At 43.5% G+C, this 25,689-nt stretch overlaps 2 protein-coding genes across 2 annotated transcripts in view; one reads left to right on the forward strand and one right to left on the reverse strand.

The window, feature by feature from the left end:
• The window catches only part of adck2 (aarF domain containing kinase 2), a 33,122-nt gene extending 27,494 nt beyond the window's left edge, over window positions 1-5,628 (forward strand). The window contains exon 10 of the mRNA XM_037683740.1: window positions 5,482-5,628. Within this exon, the coding sequence (XP_037539668.1) occupies window positions 5,482-5,628 (147 nt within the window). The remainder of the gene's footprint in view (window positions 1-5,481) is intronic.
• A 3,356-nt stretch (window positions 5,629-8,984) lies between these two features.
• LOC119416508 (SRSF protein kinase 2) overlaps window positions 8,985-25,689 on the reverse strand; it is a 145,413-nt gene continuing 128,708 nt past the window's right edge. The window contains exons 13-14 of the mRNA XM_037683741.1: window positions 25,191-25,283; window positions 8,985-9,516 (exon numbers count right to left, since the gene is read on the reverse strand). Of these exons, the coding sequence (XP_037539669.1) occupies window positions 9,332-9,516; window positions 25,191-25,283 (278 nt within the window). The 3' untranslated portion in view covers window positions 8,985-9,331. The remainder of the gene's footprint in view (window positions 9,517-25,190; window positions 25,284-25,689) is intronic.

Raw genomic sequence — 25,689 nt, forward strand, 5'->3', positions numbered from 1 at the left:
GCCTTTTTGGCGACCCCCCTTCTGATAAAGTTACACAGAAACCTTTTGGGTTTTTTCTGACGCTTCTTCACGCGTTCAGCCTTATCTGTGTAATCTTGGTTTGTCTGAACCGTCAGCACAGCAGAAGCTGTTTCTGAGTGTTCAGCTTGCGATGACTCGTCATCGTTTGTGTGTGTGTTTACCCCCCCTTCTTCTGATGAGGGGTTGTTTGAGGCAACAACAGCAACGTCTTGGTGTGTTCCACCGACATCTGTAATGTTGTCATTCGCGCCCTCAGATGTAATAGGGATTACATTACTGTAAAGTGCTCCTGGTTGGGTTCCCGTGTCAGTGTGTTTCAAAGTTTCTAACAACCTGCGTATTTTCTCTGTCTCTTCCGAGCTCAGAGGTGTAGGGCCTTGTTTCTGGAACTTCTGTGATTTTTTCGCCTCGGTTCGTTTCGTCCGAGGTGGGGGGCGGTCAGGTACGTCTTTCGGGGGTTCCTTTACGTACTGCCCCTGATGATACGGTTTCCCATATCTTTGCGTCCTGCGCACACCCCTTTTTCGATAATCACTGTCATCCTCTGAAAGAGGAGCTTTTTTGTCCCAGCGTGCACCTTCAGGACGCGGTTTGTTAGTTTGAACAGACTGTTTTCTCTCAACTTTCTTAGGAAGAGGCGGCGAGGCGCGTCGTCCTTCTAGTTCAAGAGGGAGGGGTTTAACCTTTACACTAGGAAACACTTCTATGGGCGTCTTAGCATGAGAACATGCTTCAAACACATTCACAGCACACTGCTTAATCTCACTGATGGATTTTTCTCTGAAATTTGCCATCATTTGTACTGATTGTCTAAAATCAGTGTGGAGATTTTTGCTGAAAACAAACTTAAAACCTTCATCTTCTTCCATTCCGGTTTCATTTCTGTTACCAAAATAAGCTTGGAAGATTCTTTTGTAATAAACTTTTGGATGTTCAGTTTTACCCTGCGTGACCTTGTCTGCAGCTGGGAAACCAGCAGGTCCCGTGCAGGAGTCGTACTCTCTGATCAAAGCTTCACACAGAAGGTTGTAATCCCTTCTCGTTGCATCAGGTAGACGCTCGATGAAGGTGAACACCTCTCTGTCCGAAGTGAGTCGTATCAGACTGATCTTATCCTCAACCGTAGCATTAGGATAAGATCTCAATCTGAACTCTAGATCTCTGAGATACGCTTTTGTTCCAGATGACCCCATCGGTCCAGGTACAAAGCGTTGTACATATTTTGAGATTTTCTGCAAATCATCCATTGAAGGAGACAGTATCAACGGTCTCTCTTGTGTGGTTGGTGGTGCAAAGTGGTGAAGGTCTGCCCCTACCACCCGAGATGGGGGTGGGGGTGACAGCATGGTGTTAGGAGGAGGAGGTGCATATCGGTGCAGGTCTATCCCCACCACCCGAGATGGGGGTGGGGGTGACGGCATGGTGTTAGGAGGAGGAGGTGCATATCGGTGCAGACCTGTCCCTACCACTCGAGATGGGGGTGTTGGAACGGGGCTAAGGGGAGGAGGTGTAACAGCCTCTGTCTGGGGTGGTTGTGGCTGACCCGGGCCCTGACCTTGTTCGTCTCTGAGTCTCAGACCAGCTCGCCCCATATCAGAAATCTGGTTCGTAGCCGTAGCTAGATTCTCCTCACAAGCTGTCAGGCGCTCCTGTGATGTCTGACATTCACTTTGTAAATTCAGACATTGTTGGAGTATCATCGCCTTTTCTGCTTTGCAAACGTCCAGCTCCTTTAATGCGACCTGCAACTGTTGTTGTAGCACATCGTTATCTGAACACGCGTCTTGGTACGCACGTTCTTTATCCCTAATCCTCCCCTCATATGATTGAGCCTGTACTGACACCTCAGTCTTTGAGAGGTCCCTATCAATCTGAAATTGTTTTTCCTGCAATTCAGATTCATTCATCAATACGTCACACCTCTCCTTTTCAGATTCATATCCACTGAATAGCATGACATTTTGTGCAACCTGATGGTCCAATTCCGCTTTGAGAAGCAGGGAAATTTTTGCCAACCGTTCACGGCTCGATTTTGTGTCCTCTGACACTTTAGCTGCTTTTGCCAACCTCTGCAGTTCCTCATCTCTTTGATTGTCATCAAGGTCTTCTAATTGCCCTAATTGAGTACCAATAATTGAATTTGTTAAAATATATAAAGCCGTCTGGACGGCATCTCTGGAGTGCAAGGGGTCAGTGTTTACGTCTTCTTCCGCCATTATCTGCTATTTAGAAATTAAATAGGAGATGTAATTGTTTAGGTGGTAAAATAAAATCAGAAGAGTTTCTCTCTACTGATATATTTACTCTTATTTAGTGATTTAACAATTAAACGTGCATTATCTCTTAGCAAATGAGCAAACTCTATCAATTCTGTGAATATCTGAACTGTACCTTTTTTGTTAAAAGTTTCTACCTTTTAATTACCAGTGAATAAAAGGTTTGTTGGTATAAATACCTTAATAACTTTTTAAACGCAAGATAACAGTTATTATTCAGCTTTGAAGAACGTTTATTAACTCGAAAATGCCTTACAGAAAAAAAATGTTTAATTTCACTCAAAATACCTAAAAGCGAAGTGAAAACCTGTGATTTCCAGTCTCTCCAGAAGATGGCAGTACAACCTTATTAATTTTAACTCAGACACTGTTAGTGTTATCCAGTAGGGGTCGCTATGACTTCCTGTGGCGTCCGGTCGTTAGCTGTTAGCTTAAAACTAGCATTGGCTAGAGTCGGTTAAAACCAACATTTCTGAACGGATTTTTACTCAAACGTGGCAAAATTTCAGCAATTAGACTTCGAAGAACTTAAACAGCATTTCAGAACACAGCTTTAAAGCGCTTTTCAGCTTTAAAAAGCAGATTTTATTCCCTATGAAAACGAGTTTTCATTTCCGGGTCACGTGACTGAATCCGCCAATCACAAAGCAGCACGGGGGTGAGAGGAAATGACGTAGGCACGTCATTCACTTTCTCAGCAAATCAGAACGCTTCACAGCAGCCAATTCAACCAATCACGAAGCGTTTTCAGCAACCAGCATGTTACTGTTAGCCTGAAATAAGTTTGTCAACTTTTCGTCTTGTAAACTGTCAAAATGCACCATTTCTGTTAAAAATTGTAACGAATCAATTCTGAGTTGCACGGAGTCTGCTACTCCGGTCTCAAAACGTCTTTCTAGCTATTTAAACAACTCGTCCGAACCTTTTCAGAACCAAGCCGGTACCAGAACCACGTCTGGACCGCCTTTAAACAGAATAAAGCGTTTCCACACAAACCCAGCTTTTAGTTACCATAACAGGCGTACAATTTCAGCTTTCACAAGACATATGACTCACAAGTTCAGCTTCAAAAACATCACTAGCGGAACATGCAGCGTTTTTGCTCCAAGCACGCAGCTCCAGCACGCTGCGTTCAACGCAGCTGACAACTGTTATTTTTCTTCATGCCAACACGTAAAATCAATCTTTACACGAATACACAGTCCATTTTATGAACACGTGACGGGCCACCAAAATGTAGATGAACAGATGCTCAGATATATTCATCAATTAACACGGATTCCTCATTTTTCTGGACTGAATAAAACGTGCATTGAATTTAATGAAATGCAAACGTGAGACGTCATTTATCTTTGACCCATCAAAATGAATGCGGTCATTTATTTACAGAATCAAAGTTTAACATCAAACATTTACATTAATTTGGCAAAATATGAAAATAACACATAATCAATCAGGAAAACCATACGGCCATGATTTTCCGTTGCTTCACCACAGACATTTATGAAAACTGTACAATTATGTTTAATTGTCTACACGGCGGTGGATGAGCACTTTACACAGACATTTCTAAAATATCTGGAAGAATTTCTACTTGAGAGAAGAATTTAAAGATGGGAAGGAAGTTTAAAGGGGGTGAAAGATGGTGTTTGAGGGAGAGTGTTGAACAGAACGGCACTCTCCGGGCTTTCTTCAGCTTCTTCCTTACAGTACACTTAGGTGGTGAAATCGACTCTTTTACCTGGAGATGTCTCAGGCGAGATTCCGTTTAACGCACCCTTTCAGCGTCTCCGTAGGATGCTGTGAATCGTCCGAAGTAGTGGCGAGGCTCTGTCCGACACAAGCTCACCTTAGTGGAAAATGTTATAATCCCATGAAACTCGGAAGAGCTCTGTGGTCATGTCAGGGTCTTCCCGGCTCCCACAGCCTGCACAGCACTAGGACATATCAGAACTGTCCGCACCGCCGAACTTCTCCAAACCCACAGAACTCCACAGAACTGTGTAGACCAGGAAGTACCGACATTTTAAAGAGCTCTTTTCCCGGTTCATTTGGGAGTCTTCCCATTGGTCAGAACCGACCAGACGGGGTGTGTTTTGTGACGTAAGAGGTTAGAAGACAGCAAGAATTGTTATGGAACAGATCAGAAATGTTCTCAGAGACATAGAGAGTTTTGTTTTGGCGAGTTTTAGAAACAGGTGCCAACTCCTTCTGTTTACGTCTGAGAGGATGTAAACAAGAAAGTTGTTCCAACACATGTCTGCTTCGACTCCTGACCCTGAAAAACGCACACTTGCTCATTCAAAGACAGAAATCAGAAAATGCATAATTACTCTGTAACAGCTTTAACATGAATTCTAACTTTGCATGAGAATTAAAAATCATTGCACTGTTTCAGTTAATAAAATCGATTAGTTCACTGCAACATCTAAAATGGTTTGAACTAAGACACTTTGATTATCAACATTTGTAACATAGTAATGATAATAGAAAAGAGAGTGTTCTTCCACTTGAATTTTCAAGAAAGAAAGTCTCAGGATGGGTGAACCTGTATTTCTGGATTCAAATCAATGAAATGACAGTTCCTGTCCCACAAGGTTCTTAAGGTCAAGGGTTTTGACCTTAGGCTTAGTCTTGACATCAGGTTAAGTTCACTACACGACTGTCTCCGACTTTTGACCGAAATCACTCCTTCTCATTTCAGACAGAAGATCAAAAATGCATAATTACTTTGTAACAGACATCTAACTTGATTTCTACTTTGAATGAGGATTAAAAATTCATTAATACTGTTTCACAGTTGATTTAAAATGAGTAGTTCACTTCAACATTTAAAATGGTTTGAACTAAACACCTTTTGATTATCAAGACATTTGTAAAAATAGTAATGACAATATAAAAAAAGAGTGTTCTTTCAATTGATTAGTGCAGGATACAATTAGAAAGTCTCTGGATGAGCTTAATTTGTATTTCTGGATTCAAATCAATGAAATAACAGTTCCTGTCCCATGAAGGTCCTCAGGGTCAGGTTTTGACCTGAGGCTTAGGTTACTACAATATCAAATTGAAGCATTAAATGTGTGACAGTTTTCTTTAGATGTATTCCTGTAGAAGAAATGAATAATTTGGGCTAAATGAATGTACATCTGAATGGCTGATTGCTGCTACTGATTTTGTTCTTTAGGTAAAGCTGGAGAGCAACTTTGCCTTCATTGTGTTTGCCATCATGGTGCTGGAGGGTTTAGGCCGTTCTCTCGATCCCAACTTGGATATCCTGGATTTGGCCAAACCTCTTCTGCTCAAGAACTGTGCCTCTCTGATCCGAGGCTGAACTTCATCGAGCGGCCGAAACACAGACAGGAGTTATCATAGGTAATGTGTGCAAATAGGTCACGTATACATCCTCTAAAAAAAATATATATATTTTAGACATTTTTAAAAGGAGTGCTGTATATATGTGGTCATAAACAGTTATTATCTTACCTGTTGTAGATAGCTCTTTGAATGGTCTCAGTCTGGAGAAATGGAGTTAGACCAGACTGACAAGCTAGCAACTAGTACAAATCAGACCAGAACTATATTGGAATGCAGCCATCTTAAGGTCCAGCATACTCCATCCAAAGCCGAACAGTCGACTAATAGTCACGTGGTTGCGGGATGTTTGTTTTTGCACACACCTTTCATATCCACGAGACAAAGACGCAGAGCTCCTGTGAAACCCCTCCCGCTGCAGTATACGTCACCACACAGGCTTCTTCCTGTCAGAGTCTCCACTCCGTCCTTGCATCCACCGTTTGGCCACAAATCTATCTTGAAGAAAGCGCCACACCTTTCAGCAGACTGTTCCGTGCACGATGTCTGCACAATTTCCATCCAGGAGTTTTTGGCCATTTGACAAATTTAGTGTTTGAAGAGTCGTACAGCTGAATGTCTGAACGCATTTGTGCACTGACAAAAATGCCGACAAACTCCTGACTCATCACATAATACTTGGCACCTGTGAAAAATACTTTGGCCAAGGCCTTGTGTCAAGAAGCTGCTCTGTAAACAAAATTATGCAATCTTCATCACACAACTATGACAATGAGAGGCGATTTCAGCACTTGGGATGGAGTGTGCAGGTAGCAGTTCAGTTACTGTGAATTCATAGACCTTTAACTTGCTGTCAATTTAACATGTTATAAAACATTTATTTTATTCATAGAACCATCACATAGAAGAACAAATGGAGGCCCACACCTGTCTCCACCCTCATTTGCCCCACTCTGGGCCCTTGAGCAAGGCTCTTAACTCCCATCATCTGCTCCCCCAGGGACCCTAGATAGCAGCTCTCTGCTCTACACAGAGGGCTGTGGTAGCTCGGTGGTCTGGGACATCGGTGGCATATAAAAATCTTTGTGCGACATAGTTCACTGTGGCGACCCCTGAAGAAGGGAGTAGCCGAAAGCAGAAATAAATGAATAAATAGTTGATACAAAAGTGACGGTGATGTAAAAAGGTGTAAAATAATAGTGAAATGAAAGGCTGTGAAGATTGAGACGGGATTTGTTTTAAAACGGCCTCAATAAACTTCAGTCCTGGCAGTTCTCAGACTAGCATTAAACTGTTGTCAAATGTGAGGCGGTTCTAAGAATTAATAACATGTAAGATATTAACTGGACCTTTGTAAAGAACCAGATTTTAAATGTTTGAAATATCCCTTTAATGCAGAGGGGTTGTTTTCAGGATTGTGAGGTGTTCTACTGTAGATCACAGGATCATCTTCATATTGACTGATGACGTCTTTGTTCTTCTATTAGTATAATCTCTGAGTTTAGTCTTATTGTGACAGAAGTTACCTCGTTTTAAACTCGTCTCAACAGAATTCATTCAAGAAGCACTTTCTGTAGGACATAAGATGTGAATCACAGCATGAATCAAATTTATTTCGCACTATGCTGTTATACCTAACTGAACCCACAAGCTGACCTTTGGGTTTGAACTTTGTTAAATCAGTAGTAATAACATGGACAGAAGCAAATCCATGCTCACTTTTTCCTCCTGCTTTTAGTTTTAACTGCACCTTTTATAAACTTTGAATGAATGATTAAGTCACAACATGGACAGCACAGGCTCCATTAATCTAGTTTTATTAATTCTGTCAATGAAAAAAAAAAAACAGACAAAACTCAATTTTGTCATCAGGAAGAACAGTCAGCATGGCTGAATGTGTGAGATCCAGAAGGTTTGGTGCAAAATAGGAAACAACCTAAAACCTACCTCATACCCTTTTATTGCAAAACAGTTTTCTTTTTGTCACCATCATTAGTCCAAACAGAGCAGCACTGTTCAAGTTAAGAGGGAGGGGAGAGGCGACAGCTGTGTTTGAAATAATACAATTTTCTGTTAATAAGAATAATTATAATAATATGGACAAAACAAATAAAAACATCTCTAATTGACAAACACAATCACCTCAGTATAAGACTATTTCCTGTCACGGTCACGATAACCAGAGAAGTCGTTTACTTTTTCTTTTCCTATATTTTTCATGAATTAAATAGGTTTTAAAAATATCTCACCATTTACTTATACACATCTTTTTTTTTATTGCGAAAATAGGCAACTGGACTAGTTGTGACGATTTAAGATCTGTTTGACAGAAAAACGGATGGTGGAAGAGTTGGCACAGAGCAGCCATGGTGCAGGACTCCTCATCAGCCAGCATGTGGCAGAGTTCACTCTGACTTGGATGATGCAGAGGAAGAGCCAACAGCAGCCTCTGTGGATGATGGTGTGACTGATGCTTGTTTGTTGAAGCTTTGTCCACAGTTGCTTGTTTGAGTTGCAAAATCTCTACTTCTATGTACAAATGTTTCAAATCCCTGAAGGACAATAACAAAGATAAGTGCAACCTCTGTGTAACTATCTCCTTTCTGGGACAAAAGAGGTTCCTCTAATGGGATGGGGCGTAGTACAAACAAGTAAACGCGCCGCAGAAGAAGTCAACAAGTGTTTTTGGGACCAAAGGATGAAGAGAGAAGAGCACAATGCAGGAATGTCATAAAGAAACTGAAATCTGTTATCCTTAGATGGGCACAAACTTTAAAATCTCTAAAATGTGTAACAAAAGCAACAAAATGCACAAATAAACCAGTTTCCATTGTTGGTTAAGTTCCTTCATGCCTCTCCATCAGTCTCTCCATGCATGAAATAAAACGTTTTATTGGCCAAGCAGCCCTCCTCCATAATAAAACTGATTGTCCCACACCTTTTGTTTGTGTCTTTTAAAATAACAACTATCAGTGTGATGCCACGCCCCTGCACTTCATTTTTTTTGTACTTGTCCTTAAGGGGACCAAAGAGCATGTTGGGGAGAGACGAGCTTGTTTTAGTACTGGGTTCTTGGAAGAAACCCCCAGTGTAAACTTTAAATCTGATGTATTCTTCCAAGGTTAGAGGGAGAACCAGGGCTGGAAAGACAGTGTACATAGGCAGATCTTGAGCACAGGCACATACGCTTATTCTCACACAAAATAACACACATTCCTCAGTCTTTGAGGCCCCCGTTGTCTTAGGAAGTTGGAGTTGTGGGCTGTCTGCAGTGCAACAAAGCTTCTTGTTGACCCTTCAGTTACAATACTGAGCAGGTCAGCAGCTGTCACTGGTCTCAAGACTGAAACCAGACAAGTTAAACTATAATTCAGGTAAGATACTGACACAACAGAAGCAGGATTCTTTTCAGACAAAGCCTCAACTCCTCTAGCAAAAAGGGCCAACATCCATCTTTCATTTTTTCCTTTCTTTTTGTAGGAAAAAACGAGTGTGTTGTGTGGCCTCCTTACGCTTGTTTTTAACTATCCTTTTGGTAAAAATCACAGGAGTAAAGTCAGGTTGTATGTAATGTGTGAGTGGTAAAGAAGGGAAATCTTTCATCGTTTCTGACTCGTGGTTTCCGGCGTTTCTTCACGCTGTTGTTCCACTGGTGGTCACCAGAGGGCGATGCTTGGGCGGAAAGTTGGGAGAGCATGAGGAAGGAGAAAAATGGTTCATGGCTATGACGTGAGCCAGGCGTGATTTAAGCACTCTCCAGCTGAGGCCCTCTTCTCAGGAACCATCTCTAGCATAGGCAGAAGGAACTGCGTGAAGTGACCAGCGTCCTCGTGTGACCAGCCGTACTTCTCAACGAGCACATCGAACAGGGACCAGGGCTTCAGCTTGGTTATATGCCGCAGCTCACCTGCAGGGGGCAGCACAGAGCAGAGTCAGTGACTCAAACAATCATTTGTCAACAGTTGGAAAAAGGACTCAGCTTTTCAGAAATTTACAGGAAGTATAGAAATCATTTCTTTTCAACCAGCTCGACTACAATAAGAAGATTGGTGTTAGGCAGAAATCTCAAGAAAAAAGAAGCTAAAACACAAACACAAGGGAGTGTCACAAAAATGTTTTAATGCTCACAACATTGAGATCTTGGTAATCTTTCCATTAAGACAGTATGTTGACTTTTATTGCACACAACTTAAAGAGCATAGATCAAAACGTATGTAGATAGTCTAGTAATTACTTAAAGCAAAGAATGCACACAAATAGGTTATGTTTTCATAAACAATTAGAAATTCATGTGTTTATTTTTTATTTCTGTCCATATTTAGATTTGTAATAAAAGTGGATTGCTATTACCAACTAAACCACATATTGTTGTAAACACAGAGGAATAGTAAAAAGACCTCACTGTGTATTTTCTAACTGCAAAAAATTGCATTTCTTTATTTTTCTTTAATATAAAATGTACGGGATCCTGCTGTCCAAAAGGAAAGAAGGTAAAAGAACCCCAAAGTTCTTTGTAGCTGCAACATAAAAAAGTTAATTTATGGACGAGTCACATGATATTTGACTTGAAACAGAATTAGTTTATATAAAAGTAAAAGTTTATTATAAAAAGAATTGGTTTCACATCATCCTAAACATGTTAAACAAAAGTGTTCACGAGGGTCAGTTTGAGCAACTGTTGATTAGTGTGACAATCTTCACCTTAGTCATCAGTGGCCCATGTTCCATATAATTATAAAAACTATGGCCTGCTGCCTTGTATGCCGAGGTTTTTATGAGATATTTAGCTAACAGGCAGGCATGAACACATAAAACAATTACGACTGCTCGCTTTTCATGATGGTGGACAATACAGAACAGAACACCGTAGTTTTATTTTGAAGAATTTATATGACCTAATCATATGTGGCCTTAATAAATTCTCCCTCAGAACTTACCAGAACTCCATGTTTACTTTGAAAATACAATATATATATATTTTGAGACTAAGATACAAACTGAGCTGTATCCACCTTATTCCTGGGGTTCTGCTGTATAAATTATTATGGGTACAACTTCCTGTCAGACAGGAAGTAGCAGTAAGCATTGGTTATCCATGGCAGCAGAGCACGGCCCACGGTTTATTTGAAAGTAATTTTCTTTCAGTTTAGCAGATAAAACTCTGTTTTTGTTTTGTTTACATTTATTTAATAACCATAAAGTTTACTAAAATGTCCGTGCTGAGTTCAGGTACTTGTTGTGTTTGTGGCTGCAGGAACAACCAGACCAAACTAAATCAGTGGCTACAACAACAGAGTTTGAACACAGACCAAAACAAAAAGAGTGTTCCTGTGAAAAGAGCTATAGTTTCATCTACCTACAGATGAAGAATTAAGATGAATGTGGCTGAAAAATGTGAACTTGAAGAGACCACTCAAAACACTATGTGAGCTCATTTCACTTTGTTGACAAACAACTGACGGAGGAAAACCTGCATCCTACTTTGTGTCTGGACTACAATAAATCACCGGAGAAGAAACGCTGGATCATCAAAAGGATTTAAAACAATGTGAGGAGAATATCAGGTATGATTTCAAGTGTATGGAGGACACAGCATTATAGTATTTGTTCATCTTCAGTTTTATGATTTTCTCTGTAATTAACCCAAACTCACTGATGGATGACTTTATGACTTTGTCTGGGCTCTGTGTCTGTTTTAAGACAAATAAGATTGTGTCCCACCTGTTTTAACAAAACACCACTGACCTTATTACTGTAGATACTGATACACCTCAGAGTTTTTCAGGTTGACTCGGTTCTTCTGACAGTGAAGTGACGAACAATGTAGTAGCTAAATATTATAGTAGATGTAGCTAAATATGCTAGTAGATGTAGCCAAATATGCTAGTAGATGTAGCTAAATGTGCTAGTAGATGTAGCTAAATATGCTAGTAGATGTAGCTAAATTCTATTCAAATTCAATTCAATTCAAAAATACTTTGTTAATCCCAAAGGGAAATTATTTGTTGTTGTAACTCGTTATCCTCATTTCATTAAAAGATGTTATAGATACTGATGGCTGTAGGCAGGAAGGATCTCTTGTAAAGGTCCATCCCACAGTGGATCCTAAGAAACTGGCTGCAGATGCCGTCCGATCTGTCCACCCAGACTTGGCTGGCCTCTCAGTTCCCCCGGGCTGTAGGACCTCCCGAATGCTGGGCAGAACTCCTCCCAGAGCGATGGCCACTCCTCCCAGCTGACTGCTGAGCTCCTCGTCGCTGCGGACAGTCAACTGTAGGTGCCGAGGGACGATCATGTCCTTCCGCTGTCATGAGCCATGTTTCCTGCTAGTTCCAGGATGTCAGTGGTCAGGCACTCGAGCACAGCTGGCAGGTAGATGAGAATGCATCCACAGAACATCCTTTCAACTCATTTGAGATTTGGGGCTGTAGTTGAGATATTATTTGAGCTTTTGAGATGTTAATCAGCTTCTCCTGGTTGTGGAAAACTGCCTTGTTGCCATGGTTACGCATCATAACAAATGTCCAAAACTAAAAAAGTTTCAGTAAAAATCCTTCCTGTTGCACAGCATCTGATACCAGAGGAAACAATCATCCAAAAAATGTGATTTACATCCAGCAAAAGAGGAATTAAAGTTTCCAAAAGCAAAATCTCAAAATGAAAGTAACAGAGCTGCTCCAACATGCAGCCACCTTGAGCAGCGCAATAATAATAATAAAAATATAAATATAAATATACATAAAATAAATTAAAAACATGCTAGTAGATGTAATCTGCAGCCTCTTCTTCAGCTCATCCTCAGCAAGTATGATTATATTGTCTGTTTGAGCTCTCAGGCTGCAGGTTTACTTGCGGTTCCTAGAATTTACAAAAACAGAATGGGAGGCAGATCTTTCAGTTTTCAGGCTCCTCTTGTAGAACCAACTTCCAATCTCTGTCCGTGAGGCTGACACATTATCCAGTTTTAAAATTAGACTTAAGACTTTCCTTTTCGCTAAACCCTATAGTTAGGGTCAGCTTGGATTTCCTGAGCTGTCCCTAAAGCCCCCAGTATACTGCCGCGTACATCCATACGCAGAGGTACGCACGTACGTACGCAGAGATACACACGTACGTATGCAGAGGTACGTGCGTACCCCTCAGGGCATGTCCGTGCAAAGCTCAAATTTTTACGACCGCATACGCGTACGCGGTGTCGCACAATAAACTGCCCAGCGAGGGAATGTTTTGTATGCGACACCAATGTATTAAATTCCCCTTCTTCATCCCTGATCTGGCGTTTTCGTTAGTTTTTTTGCCAAGAGGCAGTGATCTCTTCCTCCTCCGTTGATGCCATGACTGAAATGGTGAGAAATGGAGGAATTTGTCACGAGCGAATTAAACTCAGGTCCAGTGTGGCTGCGGGAGGGTCTGGAGATTCCCTGGTGGGCTGGTCTGATGTGTGGGTTGTAGAGCCAGCTCTCCCTGTATTTTTATTTTTTTTAGATCTTTTAATTAACAACATATAAACACAGAACACCGCTGCGGCGGAGGCTGCCAGCGCTCGCTTTTTTTCCGACCTGTCAATCAATCCAGTAGGCGTGTCAGCAAATGACCAATCGGCGACCTCAATTTGTCCCAAAGGTAAATGCCCCTTGTCTGTGAAGCTGCTCTGCAGCTGCTCGGGGTGTACGCTGGAGTATCATGTCTGAACCCTCTGCGTACCGTACACGCATACGTACGTGTGAACGGACATACGCGGCAGTATACTGGAGCCTTTAGTTATGCTGCTATAGGCTTAAACTGCTGGAGGACAAACTGACCACACTTTTTCACTCTGCTACTGTCTTTACTTACTCTGCTCAACCTGTTTTGTATTTGTAATTTTTTTTCTATCCTTAACATTTTTTCTTTTTTTTTTCTTTTCTTTTTCTTTCAGGGACACCTGGACCTATATCTGGACCTACCAATCTGTGTTCGTTTGTCTCTCCTTCCTGTCCTCTCAAACCAGCCGATCAAAGCAGATGGCCGCTTGTCCTGAGTATGGTTCTGCTGGAGGTTTCTTCATGTTAAAAAAGGGAGTTTTTCATTTCCACTGTTGCCATTGTGCTTGCTCTGGATGGGAGACCACAGCGAAGCCGAGATTCAACTTGTCTGCTAGACTCCTTAGATAGAGAACGTTGGTTACGTACTGTAACCCCAGATTCTGAGTATAGGCGTAGCCCTTTAAGGCTGTCGCTGGTGGGTTTATCCCGTCAAGCATCACTAACATCTAACTAACATCTAACTAACTAACTAGCATCACTAACAGCACTAACACTAACATCGCACTGAAAAAACGAGTCCACACTCACCTGTTGCGTGGGTCCCATCCGGTCCGTATAAATTATGTTAAGAGCGGGTAATCGGCTCCCAAATAGCTTTTTCTTCAGCCATTTAGGAGCCAGTGAGGCCCGACGCTTAAAGGGCTATGCCTATACTCATAGAATCTGGGGTTACAGTACGTAACCAATGTTCTATTTCATATAGGCTTCGCCCTTTAAGGCTGTCGCTGGTGGGTTAAGGGTGAAGCAGATGTAGTCTCCGCCTCACTGGGTCCATTCGAACACCATATGAAGAGCCCGCTTGCCCAAAAAAGCATCTTGTCACTCAGCTCTCCATGTGCATAAATACGCATCGCGTAATTATGCGCACCATGCACAGACGTGTACTGCATAATTTACGGGTTCCGAGTGCATGAATGCCCTGGAAAAGGTTTTCAACGGAAAAGAGGAGAGGCTGAAAAAGGCCATGAACAGAGCAGATCCACGGCTCTTCAATATGAACATATTAATGATAAATGAACTGATTATTAATCAAATGAACTGATTGATGACAGTAGTCATGAACTGATTAGTGACAGTAGAACAAGAACAAAAGTCACAACCTGTGACTGATAACAACATCTCACACTGTAAATGCATGCAGTCAGATGTGAGTTTAAACGAGATGCCATGAAACAACAATATTCATTCTGTTAAGGCACTAAGGACAGAATGCGTTCTGGAACGCGCCGACACATCACGTAAATAAAAGCAAATAAATGAACAGGGTGTTGACAACGCGGCCGCAGTGCAAATATCCTGCATTGACATACCATTATGCAAAGCAGTCGAAGATGCGATACCGCTGGTTGAGTGCGCCCTGAGGTTGTCAGGAGGCTCTAAATCTGATGCTCTGTAGGCTTCAGAAATGGCCTCACACAGCCAGTGTGACAGGCGCTGGGTGGATACCGGGCGACCTGCAGATGCGTCTCTATAGTGTACAAATGAATGTTGAGTCTGACGCAGTGCCGCTGTGCATGCCACGTAACACGTCAACACACGTACAGGGCAGAGAAGATGGAAAGATGCTTCTTCTTCTGATTTGTGGGGAGGAGGAAAGAATCCCTCCAATGATATCGCTCTTGATTTAAATGAGCTTGTGATGTTTTTAGGCATAAACGCTAGGTTAGGCCTCAGATCAGCTGAGCTGCCATCAGCCTGAATTCTGAGACATGACGGAGTGACAGAGAGGGCAGATAAATCAGTCACCCTCTTAGCGGATGTTAGAGCCAACAGCAGGGCTGTTTTAAGAGACAGGAATTTAATCGGAACCTGATCTAGTGGCTCGAATGGAGCTTTGATCAGGGCTCACAGAACCAGCGTTAAATCCCACTGTGGAGAACGTGGGCGTGTAACAGGCCTGTGTCTCTGTACGCCTTTTAAAAAACGCTTCATCAACAGATGATTAAAAGCTGTTCTGTCCCCGAAACCTTCGTGACAAGAAGAGATGGCTGCAGCGTACGTTTTAATCATGCTGAATGCCAGATTTCTGTCCATCAGCTGCTGCAGAAAGGACAGCACGTCACCTAGTGGACATGAGGTGGCCTCTACACCTTTCTCTGTACACCAGCGCTGAAAAGCTTTCCACTTTGATGTGTACAGCGCTGTGGTGGAGGCAGCACGTGAATCCTGGATCGTGCGCACTACATCTTGGGAGAGACCCATCCTCTCTAAACGGATCCGCTCAGCAGCCAAGCCCAAAGGTGCTGGCCTATTTCTGGGTAACTCCTGATCGCTCCTCCCGCCTGGAGGAGAGCATCCTCCCTCCACTGCAGTTTCCACGAGTGCCCCGATAACAGGCGTTGTAGAATTGGGAACCATGGGGCGTTCACGCGCTCAGGAACCACTAGGAGGTCTGTCAGTCCCTCCTACTGATCTTGTTTCAGAAACCGTGATATTAGAGGGAGTGGGGGAAATGCGTAAAGAAGCATTTTGGGCCATGGGCTGTGAGCAAACGCGTCCACCCCTAGCGGTGGTTCGTCTCGCGGGCTCAGTGAGAACCATAGTTGACACTGAGCGTTCTCTTGTGTGGCAAACAGGTCCACGACCGCTTTGCCAAATTTTTGCCATGTCTGAGCCATTAGCTCTGGATGGAGGGTCTAGTCCCCATGACACGGACCGCCCCTGTTCAGAGCACCGGGGATGTACACTGCTCTGATGGAGAACAGATTTTGGTGTGCCCAACACAACAGCCATCTCGCAATGTGTAACATTTGGGCTGAGCACACACACCCCTGCCGGTTTATGTATGCAGCAGTCACCTTGTTGTCTGTGTGAATCAGAACATGTTGATTCCGTAGCACAGGAGCCAAGTGTTGAATCACATTCAAAACCATGCGACATTCCAAAACATTTATATGAGCTGCTGTGTGGGGTGGCCACAGCACCCCCACAGCTCGGGACATGCATGTGCCTCCCCAACCTGACAGGGATGCGTCTGTGAAGACTGACACGTGTGACGTAGGTCTGCTGACAGGAACTCCCTCCGACAAAACAAGAAGATTTCCCCAGTGTCTCAGGTCACTTCTCACAGAGGGGGGCACAGCGATCAACCGTCTCTTCTGCCTCACCGGATCCACACGCAAACGAGCAAACCACCTCTGAAGACGTCGCATGTGGAATAAGCTCAACGGGATCACCGTGTGAGCTGACGACATTGTTCCTAACAACTTCATGACAGAAAAGGCTGTTACCACTCTGCCCGGTTTCACGTGGCGGAGCTGGTCCTTTAGAGCTCGTCTGAGATAAGCGAGCCCTCATAGTGACCGAGTTTAGCTCCATTCCCAAATAAACAATCATCTGGGCCAGGGGAACTGAACTCTTTTTCCAGTTTATGGTGAAGCTGAGATTTTGCAGGTGTGACGTCAGCGTCAGAGTTTGCGCTGCTGCCTCCTGTCTGGAACGGGTCAGCAGCAACAGATCGTCCAGATAAAACAGAATTCTCATCCCTGCTCTGTGTAACGGCTGCAGGGCCGACTCCACACATTTTGAAAATGTGCGTGGCACGAGGGAATACCCAAACGGGAGTCTGCTGTACTGATACTGGGTCCCTTGAAAGGAGAAGCGTAGGAACTTTCTGTGCTTTGGAATGATCGGGATGTGGAAGTAGGCGTCTTTCAGATCAGTGGAGGTAAACCAGTCGTTTTGCTGAATGTTGTCTAACAATTGTCTGGTTGTCAACATGTGAAATTGTCTCTCCATGATTGATTTGTTAAAAATTGACAAATCTAAGATGGGTCTCATCCCTCCGGTCCGTTTTGGGCCCAGGAAGTAACGAGAGTAGAACCCTGTGTTTTCCTCTCCTTCTGGAACCCTAGAAATTACATTTTTCACCAGAAGTTCCTGAACCTCTGCGTGGAGGAATGAGATCTGTACTGGGCATGACAGAACCGTCTCTAAAATTCCGCGAGAGGGGGGGGGGGGGGGGGGTGTTGAGCTGCGAACTGCAGCATGTATCCCCTGCTGATAAGGCGGTTCATCCATCTGTCTAGAGCACACGCTCGTTGCCACTCCGCATAACGTTCGGGGAGTGGACGCGCGTCTCCGTGCTGTGTCATGTTTTTTACGGACGTCAACCGATTTACAGCCTCTACCGCCTTCATGTGCTGCGAAGGCGTGCTTTGAGCGACCCAAGGTGAGGCTTTCTTGAAAGGGCTCTGAAGGCACCTCTGTGCCGTGCTCAGGCTGCGGGCTCACATCCGTGCTGATGTGAGCTGGCGTGCGCTGAGGGGAGGTGCGCGCGCCCTGGCTATGCGGTGCCGCTTCGGCGAAGGCTGCCGCAAGGCGCGCATTTTCCGCCGCTGTGGTCAGAGGAGGCAGCGCACAGCTTAGGTTGAGAGCGAGGATTCCCACTGGACTTGGTCTGCTGAAAACGTTCACTTTTGGCTGTGTCACACGCGCCTTTTGTGTGTTTTTTTTTAAGCTGCGGTGATTTTTAAAAACCTGTTTGAAGGACACCGGCTCGTTTTGTGTGGAGGATGTTTGAGGAGAAGCCGCTGTGAGATCATCCGAACTGACAGACAGGCTGAAATCAGACACTTTAATTCCTGAATGATGTTTACATTTTATTTCAAAACTCGAACCATCATTTTGCACACACACATTCTCCGCAAGGAGTCATTTTTTTAATCTTCTCCCCCGTGAGCCTTGCGGTTGGTTCTTCCAAGGGGGCGCCTGTTGGCGGTCTCTGGGGAAACGCTGTACTGCTGGACACCAGGATGAAGAGGGCTGTTCTCTGACGGGAGGGGCCGGCGGCGGAGCGAGAAGACGCTGCTGCAGCTGTGGCACGTCTTTGCTGCTGTCTTTGGTCACGTCACTCTCTCCAGCGGGTGGGGGGGCGGGGGGGGGGGGAGAAGATTGCGGCTTGACCAGATGGCACACAGCCTCCGACACCTCCTCAGACTTCTTCGAGTTGTCAAGCATGCCTTGAAGTTGGCTCCGAACAGCGTATCTGTCATGATGGGGCCCTCCAACAAGTCCTTCTGCAGCTTCTCTGGCAGGGAGGGGAAGTGACAGAGCCAGGTGGATCGCTGAACCATTGTCATCCAGGCTGTGATACGAGACAGGCAACCAGCAGAAGAGGCGCACAGGTTCAGGATGACGTCAGACGCCTTGCAGAGGGAGCTCTTCATCTCCTCGGGCAGGTCTGTTTGTTCCAACCTCTTTGAAATGCTGTATGCTAGCAGCACAACATTAATGTTTGCTGCGGCCGCCTGGAACGCACATTGGTGAGCTCGGTTGGAGAGCAACGTTACCGTCTGGTCATGCTTCCCCAGACGCACAGGACGCTGGTCCAACCTGGACATCTTTGCTCCGAGAGCCTCCGCCAGGCTTGGCTCCAGGGGCAGCACCAAGGGAAAACTCTGCTCAGTAAACCCCTCCACTCTGGTGATGGGCGCGAATGTGGAAACCAGCACTCTCAGTCTTCCAGGTCCGGCTGCAGCCTCGTTCCAGTAGGATGTCACTGCTGGGAAACGAGGCCAGATGGGGTCATGGCGGCAAGCCGGGGTGGAGCCAAACCTTCCCGTTAGATCATCCGATCTGGGCGGGGGGAGGAGAGGGATGGAAAGTTCCTTCATGTCAGCCTCCTCCTGAATTATGCCGGGCAGCTCCGAAGGGAGCTGGTGCTCCGGAGGGCACCGATGGCTGGGAGCGGTGTGGTCGCTGATGCGGAAAGGCGCGGGGGGGGGGGGTGAGCATCCGCTCGGCTCCCCTCGTCCCAACACCATGTTCTCCAGGAGGGAGTGAGCAGCGGGGCTGCTGTTGACATTGCCTGTCCTGGAGGAACCATCCGATACGCTCCAAGAGCCGGCGTCGAAAAAAATCAATGGCGTCGTCTGGCGAACAGTCCCCCGCCACGGAGAGGCACTCCTCGACGTTAGTCTTGAACAAGGCTGCTCGCCTCTGCCTCTCCTCCGGGGGGAGGAGGTCACAGAGGTGGCAGGAGGAGGCGAGGTCGGCATGGCGGGGACCCAGGCATCCTTCGCAGATGTCGTGCCGGTCAAAACTCAGCATGTAGCCGGTCTTGCAGGATGGACACAGGCGGATGACGTTGGTGCTGGACATCGTTGTTGAAGCTCAGTGCTATACGCTTGCTGAAGAAAAATGGGAGCCGATTACCCGCTCTTAACATAATTTATACGGACCGGGTGGGGCCCACACAACAGGTGGGCGTGGACTAATTTTTTCAGTGTGATGCTTTGCATGACGGGATAAACCCACCAGCGACAGCCTTAAAGGGCAAAGCCTATACAAAATAGAACTTCACTAATTGGCTTTTATGTATGTGAATGTTCCTGTAAAGTGCCCTGGGACAACTTTGTTGTGATTTGGCGCTATATAAATAAACTGAATTGAATTGAATTGAACTGACAGGTGGTGTTCCTTCCTACATGTTTAAATTTAATCCACAATGCTTGGACAAACTACATTAGCTCGTACTGTTCACACATAAACAAACACCGGTTCTATTCCGTGACGGAAGTCGAGCCCATAATTCACAGAAGGCAGCATGGAGGTTAGGAATAAGGTGGATGAATCCAAAAAAGTTAAAGACAAAGTTGATAAAGATAAAGTTTTCTTTAACTTTTTTGGGATTTACCATCTCCTGGATGACTAAGAATCTTCACCAGCGACGTGGATAAACTGTTTGTTGCCTCTGAACTTTGAAATCTTTTTCTGTAGTGATCTGGGAACACTTAGTCTACAGAAAACAAAAACAAACATTTGAGTATTAAAGTGAGCTGAATATTTTCCCTGCACTTCTGTCACTCAAAGGCTGATTTAAATAATAGCCTCATCATTTTGTTTGAGCATCAGAAAACTGGGGGTGATATAAAAATATGTTGGAAACCTTTAAAGACTTGATTAAAAACTTCAACAACCGAAGAAAGATGGAGAGAAATAGATTCAGAAAATTGGAAAAAGATCAAACAAATCAAGTTTTTGAAGAGATGATGAAATGATTGGCAGGAAATCTAAGTCTGACAAACGTTTTTTTTTTCCCCCTCTATTCTCCGGTGAAACCAGACGTGTTTTCCTGCCCCCCCCCCCCCCCCACACACACACACACACACACCTGCTTCCCTGCTGCACTCTTTTGTCCTGTGAACCCTTAAAAAGCCTCTTTTTGTTTTTTCTGCATACCTCTTAATTTGAAGGTTCAGCTGGTTTCTCAACAAAATTTATCAACTTCTCTCAACAGGAGTCAGGGTATGGAGGACACTCTTACCTCGATGGAAACAAATTGGATTAATGATGACAATGGTTATTTTGCTGTTTGGGTGGTGAATTCTGGATTGTCTCCAAATTCGTGTGGATGTGTCGAAACTCGACAGTGCTCAGACTGAATTGGGAGAGCTGCAGCAGGGAGCTGGAGTAGGCTGTTATCAGGACTGTGAACTCACTGGCAGCACTCATGAATGGTGGGAATAATCTTGGAGAAGCTGTGAGCTTGACTTTTGGAGTAAAGGTTTCGGCTGTTTTGGAGTTTCCATCAGAGGAATATATACCAGCGAGACTTTAAAAAAGGCAGAAACAGCAATTTATGAGTTCTGCCTGACCCAAGTTGTGGCCTTGACACCAGACTTATCTCAACTCCTCCTGGAATGTTTAGAAAACAACAAAGATGCTTTGACTGTTTCCTCACCCCTCCCTTCCCCAAGGCTGTGGACATGTTACAGACATCTAACAGAATCTCAACTGAGCTGAAGATGAATGTCACCTCTTTTCTGGACAATGACAATGGCTCTAGACTATGCTATGCTATGCCTATACTGTATGTATATGTATACGTCTGTTTATGTTGCTTTGCTGTGGTAGGTTTTTTTGATGCCTCAAATAGTGCCCTGTCTAGGACACGGTGTGAGAGATCTTTTTTTTTATACCGTCTCTCCTCACGTTTTCTTCCCTTTTCTCATCTAATCAAAATATTATTCTGAATAAGAATAAGAAGGCCGCACTATATAATAGCTGCTGCTTCGTGCACTCCGCCCATCTTTCGGACGACTGTACGTCGTCCGAAAGATGGGCGGAGTGCACGAAGCAGCAACTATTATATAGTGCGGCCTTCTTATTCTTATTCTCATTGTATCTCGGTGCAATGCCAATAAAGTTTATTCTGATTCTGAAAGTCACTGCAGGATACTGATTTCTGATGGGAGGAGCCAAACCAAAGACCCATCTCAGATCATTGCTGCTATAGTAACTTTTTTTTACTCCAAACAAGATGAGAAGAAATATATTCATTAAGAATATTGCAGCAAAGTGTTGTGAATAATCTTTGAGTTTACATTATTGCATACATGATATAATCTCCAGGTGATCCATCTACAATCAACCAAACTCCTGAGGTTCAATAATAAAATTTAAAAAATCAGTGCACATGAAAGAACAAGTGTGACGAGGCTGCTCGGCGCAGCTGAAGGCGTTCTGGCAGACAGGAGAAGCCTGGGGAGGCAGAGCAAGAACGTCACCTCAGATTAACACAGAGCAGGAGATAAAAGGAGAACATTGAGACATCAAGTGCACGCTCAGACCTCGGATAAAGATGACATCAAAGACAGAATATTCAGATCTCATGACACTTCATGAAGAATGCATGAGCAGAAAGAAGAGGAGAGAAACCTAAAAAGTGAATATTAGTGGTGTCTGTCCCAAGCTGAAAAATGAACAGAACAAGAGACTCAGGTGAACATCTGGACAGTCATTATTAGTTTTATTTCCACTGTAAGAAGAAATTAAATAAAAGGCAGGAATTAAACCCTAGTTAAATTTCCCCTAACCCACCTGAATAATAGCAGCATGTGGTTAATGTTAAATAAATACATTTTCAAATGTTTTAAGGAGCTACTGCCCAAAGTTTAGGACAGTCACAAGAAATCATAAACCAAATCACAAACTAACATTTTCAAGTGAAATTATTTGACAACTTTAACCTTCTGTTGCTTATTTCTGACCATAGGCTTGGCTGTGGTTAATCTAGTCAGATTATTATTATGTAAAGTTAATACATTTAAATAAAATATGAATGTTCAAGCTCTCAAAGTGTATTAGTTGTCATAAATCTTGCACGTTTAGAGGTCTTAGAATTTTTATAAAATAAAACAGATGGACATAAAACCTCATGCTGCTCAATAATCTAGGCAGATCAAATAACAATGCTGAGTCAGGTCCTCTGGACGGATTCTTCTTTGTCGTCCATCAAAGAAGAATCCATCCAGAGGACCTGACTCAAACTTACTGTATTGTCCCTATAGACGTCGCTACACATTGTAGAGATGAAGAGTTTTAACTGCTGTAGTTGAGTCTAACTGGTACGTCATATTTAGACAACATGAATACTGTTTTACGAACAAATACTCCAGTCAAGCACCTTTATCCTCTGAGAGGAGGGTTAGTAAACCTAGGTTCCACCTTAAGGTGGAACTGATCTAAAACAAGTTGTTTAGACAGGCAGAGCACAAAGAACAACAAAAATATGTGACTGACCTCAATTTTGAGGAACTACTAGCGCTCCTGAAATGTACCGCAGGTCCTTTCCTTGAATAGGACAGGGCAGGTCATTTGGCTTTAAAGTGAAAAATATTTTAAAACTGAGCTTGAATCGGGGGGCGGGGGTGGGAGAGCTATGTGGACCCATCATGCTTTAAGAATCTTAAGAAGCACAAGTTTGGTATGAGCTGAACTCTAAAATCTAAATTCTTGGGTTCTGTCTATGCAACTGACATTCATTTCTTAAAAATAGTGCACAAAATTGCAGATTATTTAAATGGAGCAAACAATTTTTAAATGAAGTGTAAAATTTAGGTTTATTGAAATTATATATTTTTTTGGCTCTTTATATGATTATGGGCGACAGACGACCTTTATTTTAAATAAATTATATTCAAACCAACATAAGAAATGACTAAGTTAGCATTTTTGCAAACAGTATAATTGAATCAGTCAGCGCAGAAGCTTTGACACCCTCCATACAGGATGATGAGCCCACTAAGTTATCCATAACACACAGTTATTTGAATGAAGCTCCACTGTGGACAATTTGGAAATGCTCATCAGTGTGAAGGAAAATGTTATGCTGCTATATGCTGCAAATAGTTTTCCCTGCTGTTCCATGTCCCCAAGACACTCTCCCATGTCCTCACCGTGCTCTAGCAGCATCTTCCCATGACAGTGGGACAGTACCATACCATGCCTCAGGCGCCAACTTAACATGACACTAGGGACTGCGTGCCAGGCTGATTTCACATTCAGCATTAAGCTAGTGTGATCAATACAGTGTTATATTTGCAACAACCAAGAAACAGCCGTATGCTAGGTCCCCTTGTCATGAATATACCACCAGGATTTTGATATGCTACCATTGAGATGATATACCATCACGACTTTGCTAAGGAAGTTTTGTAGATACTCAAACTCATCACAGACTTATTGTGCTCTATCAGGCACAAAGGGGAGACCACTCTGTTGTTAATATGCTACTTAAAAAATCCTTTGATGCTGTCTATCATGGTGCACTAAGATTCATAACTGGCTGTGATTATCGTACTCACCACTGCACACTGTATTCACTGGTTAACTGGACATCATTAACTTCACGCAGACTCTCTCACTGGTACATTTTCATCTTTAAATCACTTCTTGGTCTGTTGCCTTCATACATCTCCTCCTACATGTCTCTGCGTGAGTGCAGCTACGGAGTGCGCTCTCAGGACATTATTACATGCAGTGTTCCCTCAATGAGGACTGAACTAGGCAAAAGGGCCTTCTCCTATTCCGCTCCTGTTTCCTGGAACATCTTACAAAAAGATTTGAAGCTCTCGACCTTGACCTCTCTAAGTGTCTTTAAGAATCTGTTGGACACCTGGCAGGGACCAATGCTGACATGTTCCTGTTTTTAGTTTTCTACATTTGTCTTGGAATCTAGCTGTTTTTTGTTTTGTTACCTTTTCCTTTTAGCCATCCTATTTGTTAAAAAAAAAAAAAAAAAAAACTGTAGTATGCTTTTTTATAACTGTTTATTGTTGTTGCTGTTGTCCATTGTTGTCATCTTTCTTTGTTGAAATCAGGTCTCTCTTGTAAATGAGTCCTCGAGGCTCAATGGGATTTACCTGTATAAATAAAGGTTGATTGATAAAACCTCACCAAAACCCTTCAAAGACCATCCATGCTCTGGATGGTTTTTATGCTGTAGTGGTGTTACCATTCACTGTGAAGGAGGCCTTAACATTTACTTTAGCTGTGCAACTTAACTACATAAAAACACTTGGTTCAGCTTTTGTCACTGCTGGGACCTGTAGATATTGCAGACAAGACACCAAGACAGGATGAGACCAAAGCAGCCATGAGCCACAGTTCTGTTTTTACCTTTCTTGGAGAAAAACTCTCGGCTGAACTTCCCTGCAGCAACCACTTTGCGCGGGACCTTTCCAAGGAGCTCCATGATCAGAGCGATGTGGTCTGCCCACCATCACATACGTCACAAAGGGAACAGGCACATTACAGCATGCACACACACATCAACAGGCTGCTTGGCACTGACACACACTGATGCCGCAAAGTTCTGCATGGACACACTTGCAGACTCAAGATAGAGAGGAAGTCTCTTGATTTTCACCACACTTCAGCTAACAGAAACAATTTATACCTAATCAGCACATTTAACAGTTTGCTTGTGTTCATTTTGTCCCTTTTGGACATCTGTGTGTCTCAGCCCCAGCAGCTCTTCAGACAGCACTACCTCTTCTGTTGAAGAACTCCCGGGAATATTTTCCGGAGAGCGCAAAGTGCCTTGGAATACAGCCCAGCAGCTCTATGATGTGGGCTATATGGTCTACGAAGGGAAGGAAAGGAAGGATGAGGAAAAAAGAATGACAAAGAGAACGGTGAGGAGGAGGGAGACAGTTTGATTCAAAGTAAATACACAGTGGAGAGGATTCAACAAATCGAGATTAAATGAAATTTCATAAAGGAATAAAGGTGAAATGGGAGCAAAAGAAAAATAGAAAAATAAAAAGATAAACCAATTTGAGAGGGAAGGGGAGAGATAAAAAGAGGGGAGAGGAAAAAAGATAAACAAAAGAAACAGTCATAGATTAAAACAAGTTAATAAGCTGTGCCTCCAAAGGAGAGGTGAGGTATAAGACAAACAACAGCAACATGCAGAAAATCACTGAAACTACAGACTCAATGTGGAGATCAAAGACGGTTCTCTGTAAACTGGGACGACTGGATACCAC

The sequence above is a fragment of the Nematolebias whitei genome, chromosome 10 (assembly GCF_014905685.2).
Source record: "Nematolebias whitei isolate Nwh7 chromosome 10, NemWhi1, whole genome shotgun sequence".
NCBI lineage: Eukaryota > Metazoa > Chordata > Actinopteri > Cyprinodontiformes > Rivulidae > Nematolebias > Nematolebias whitei.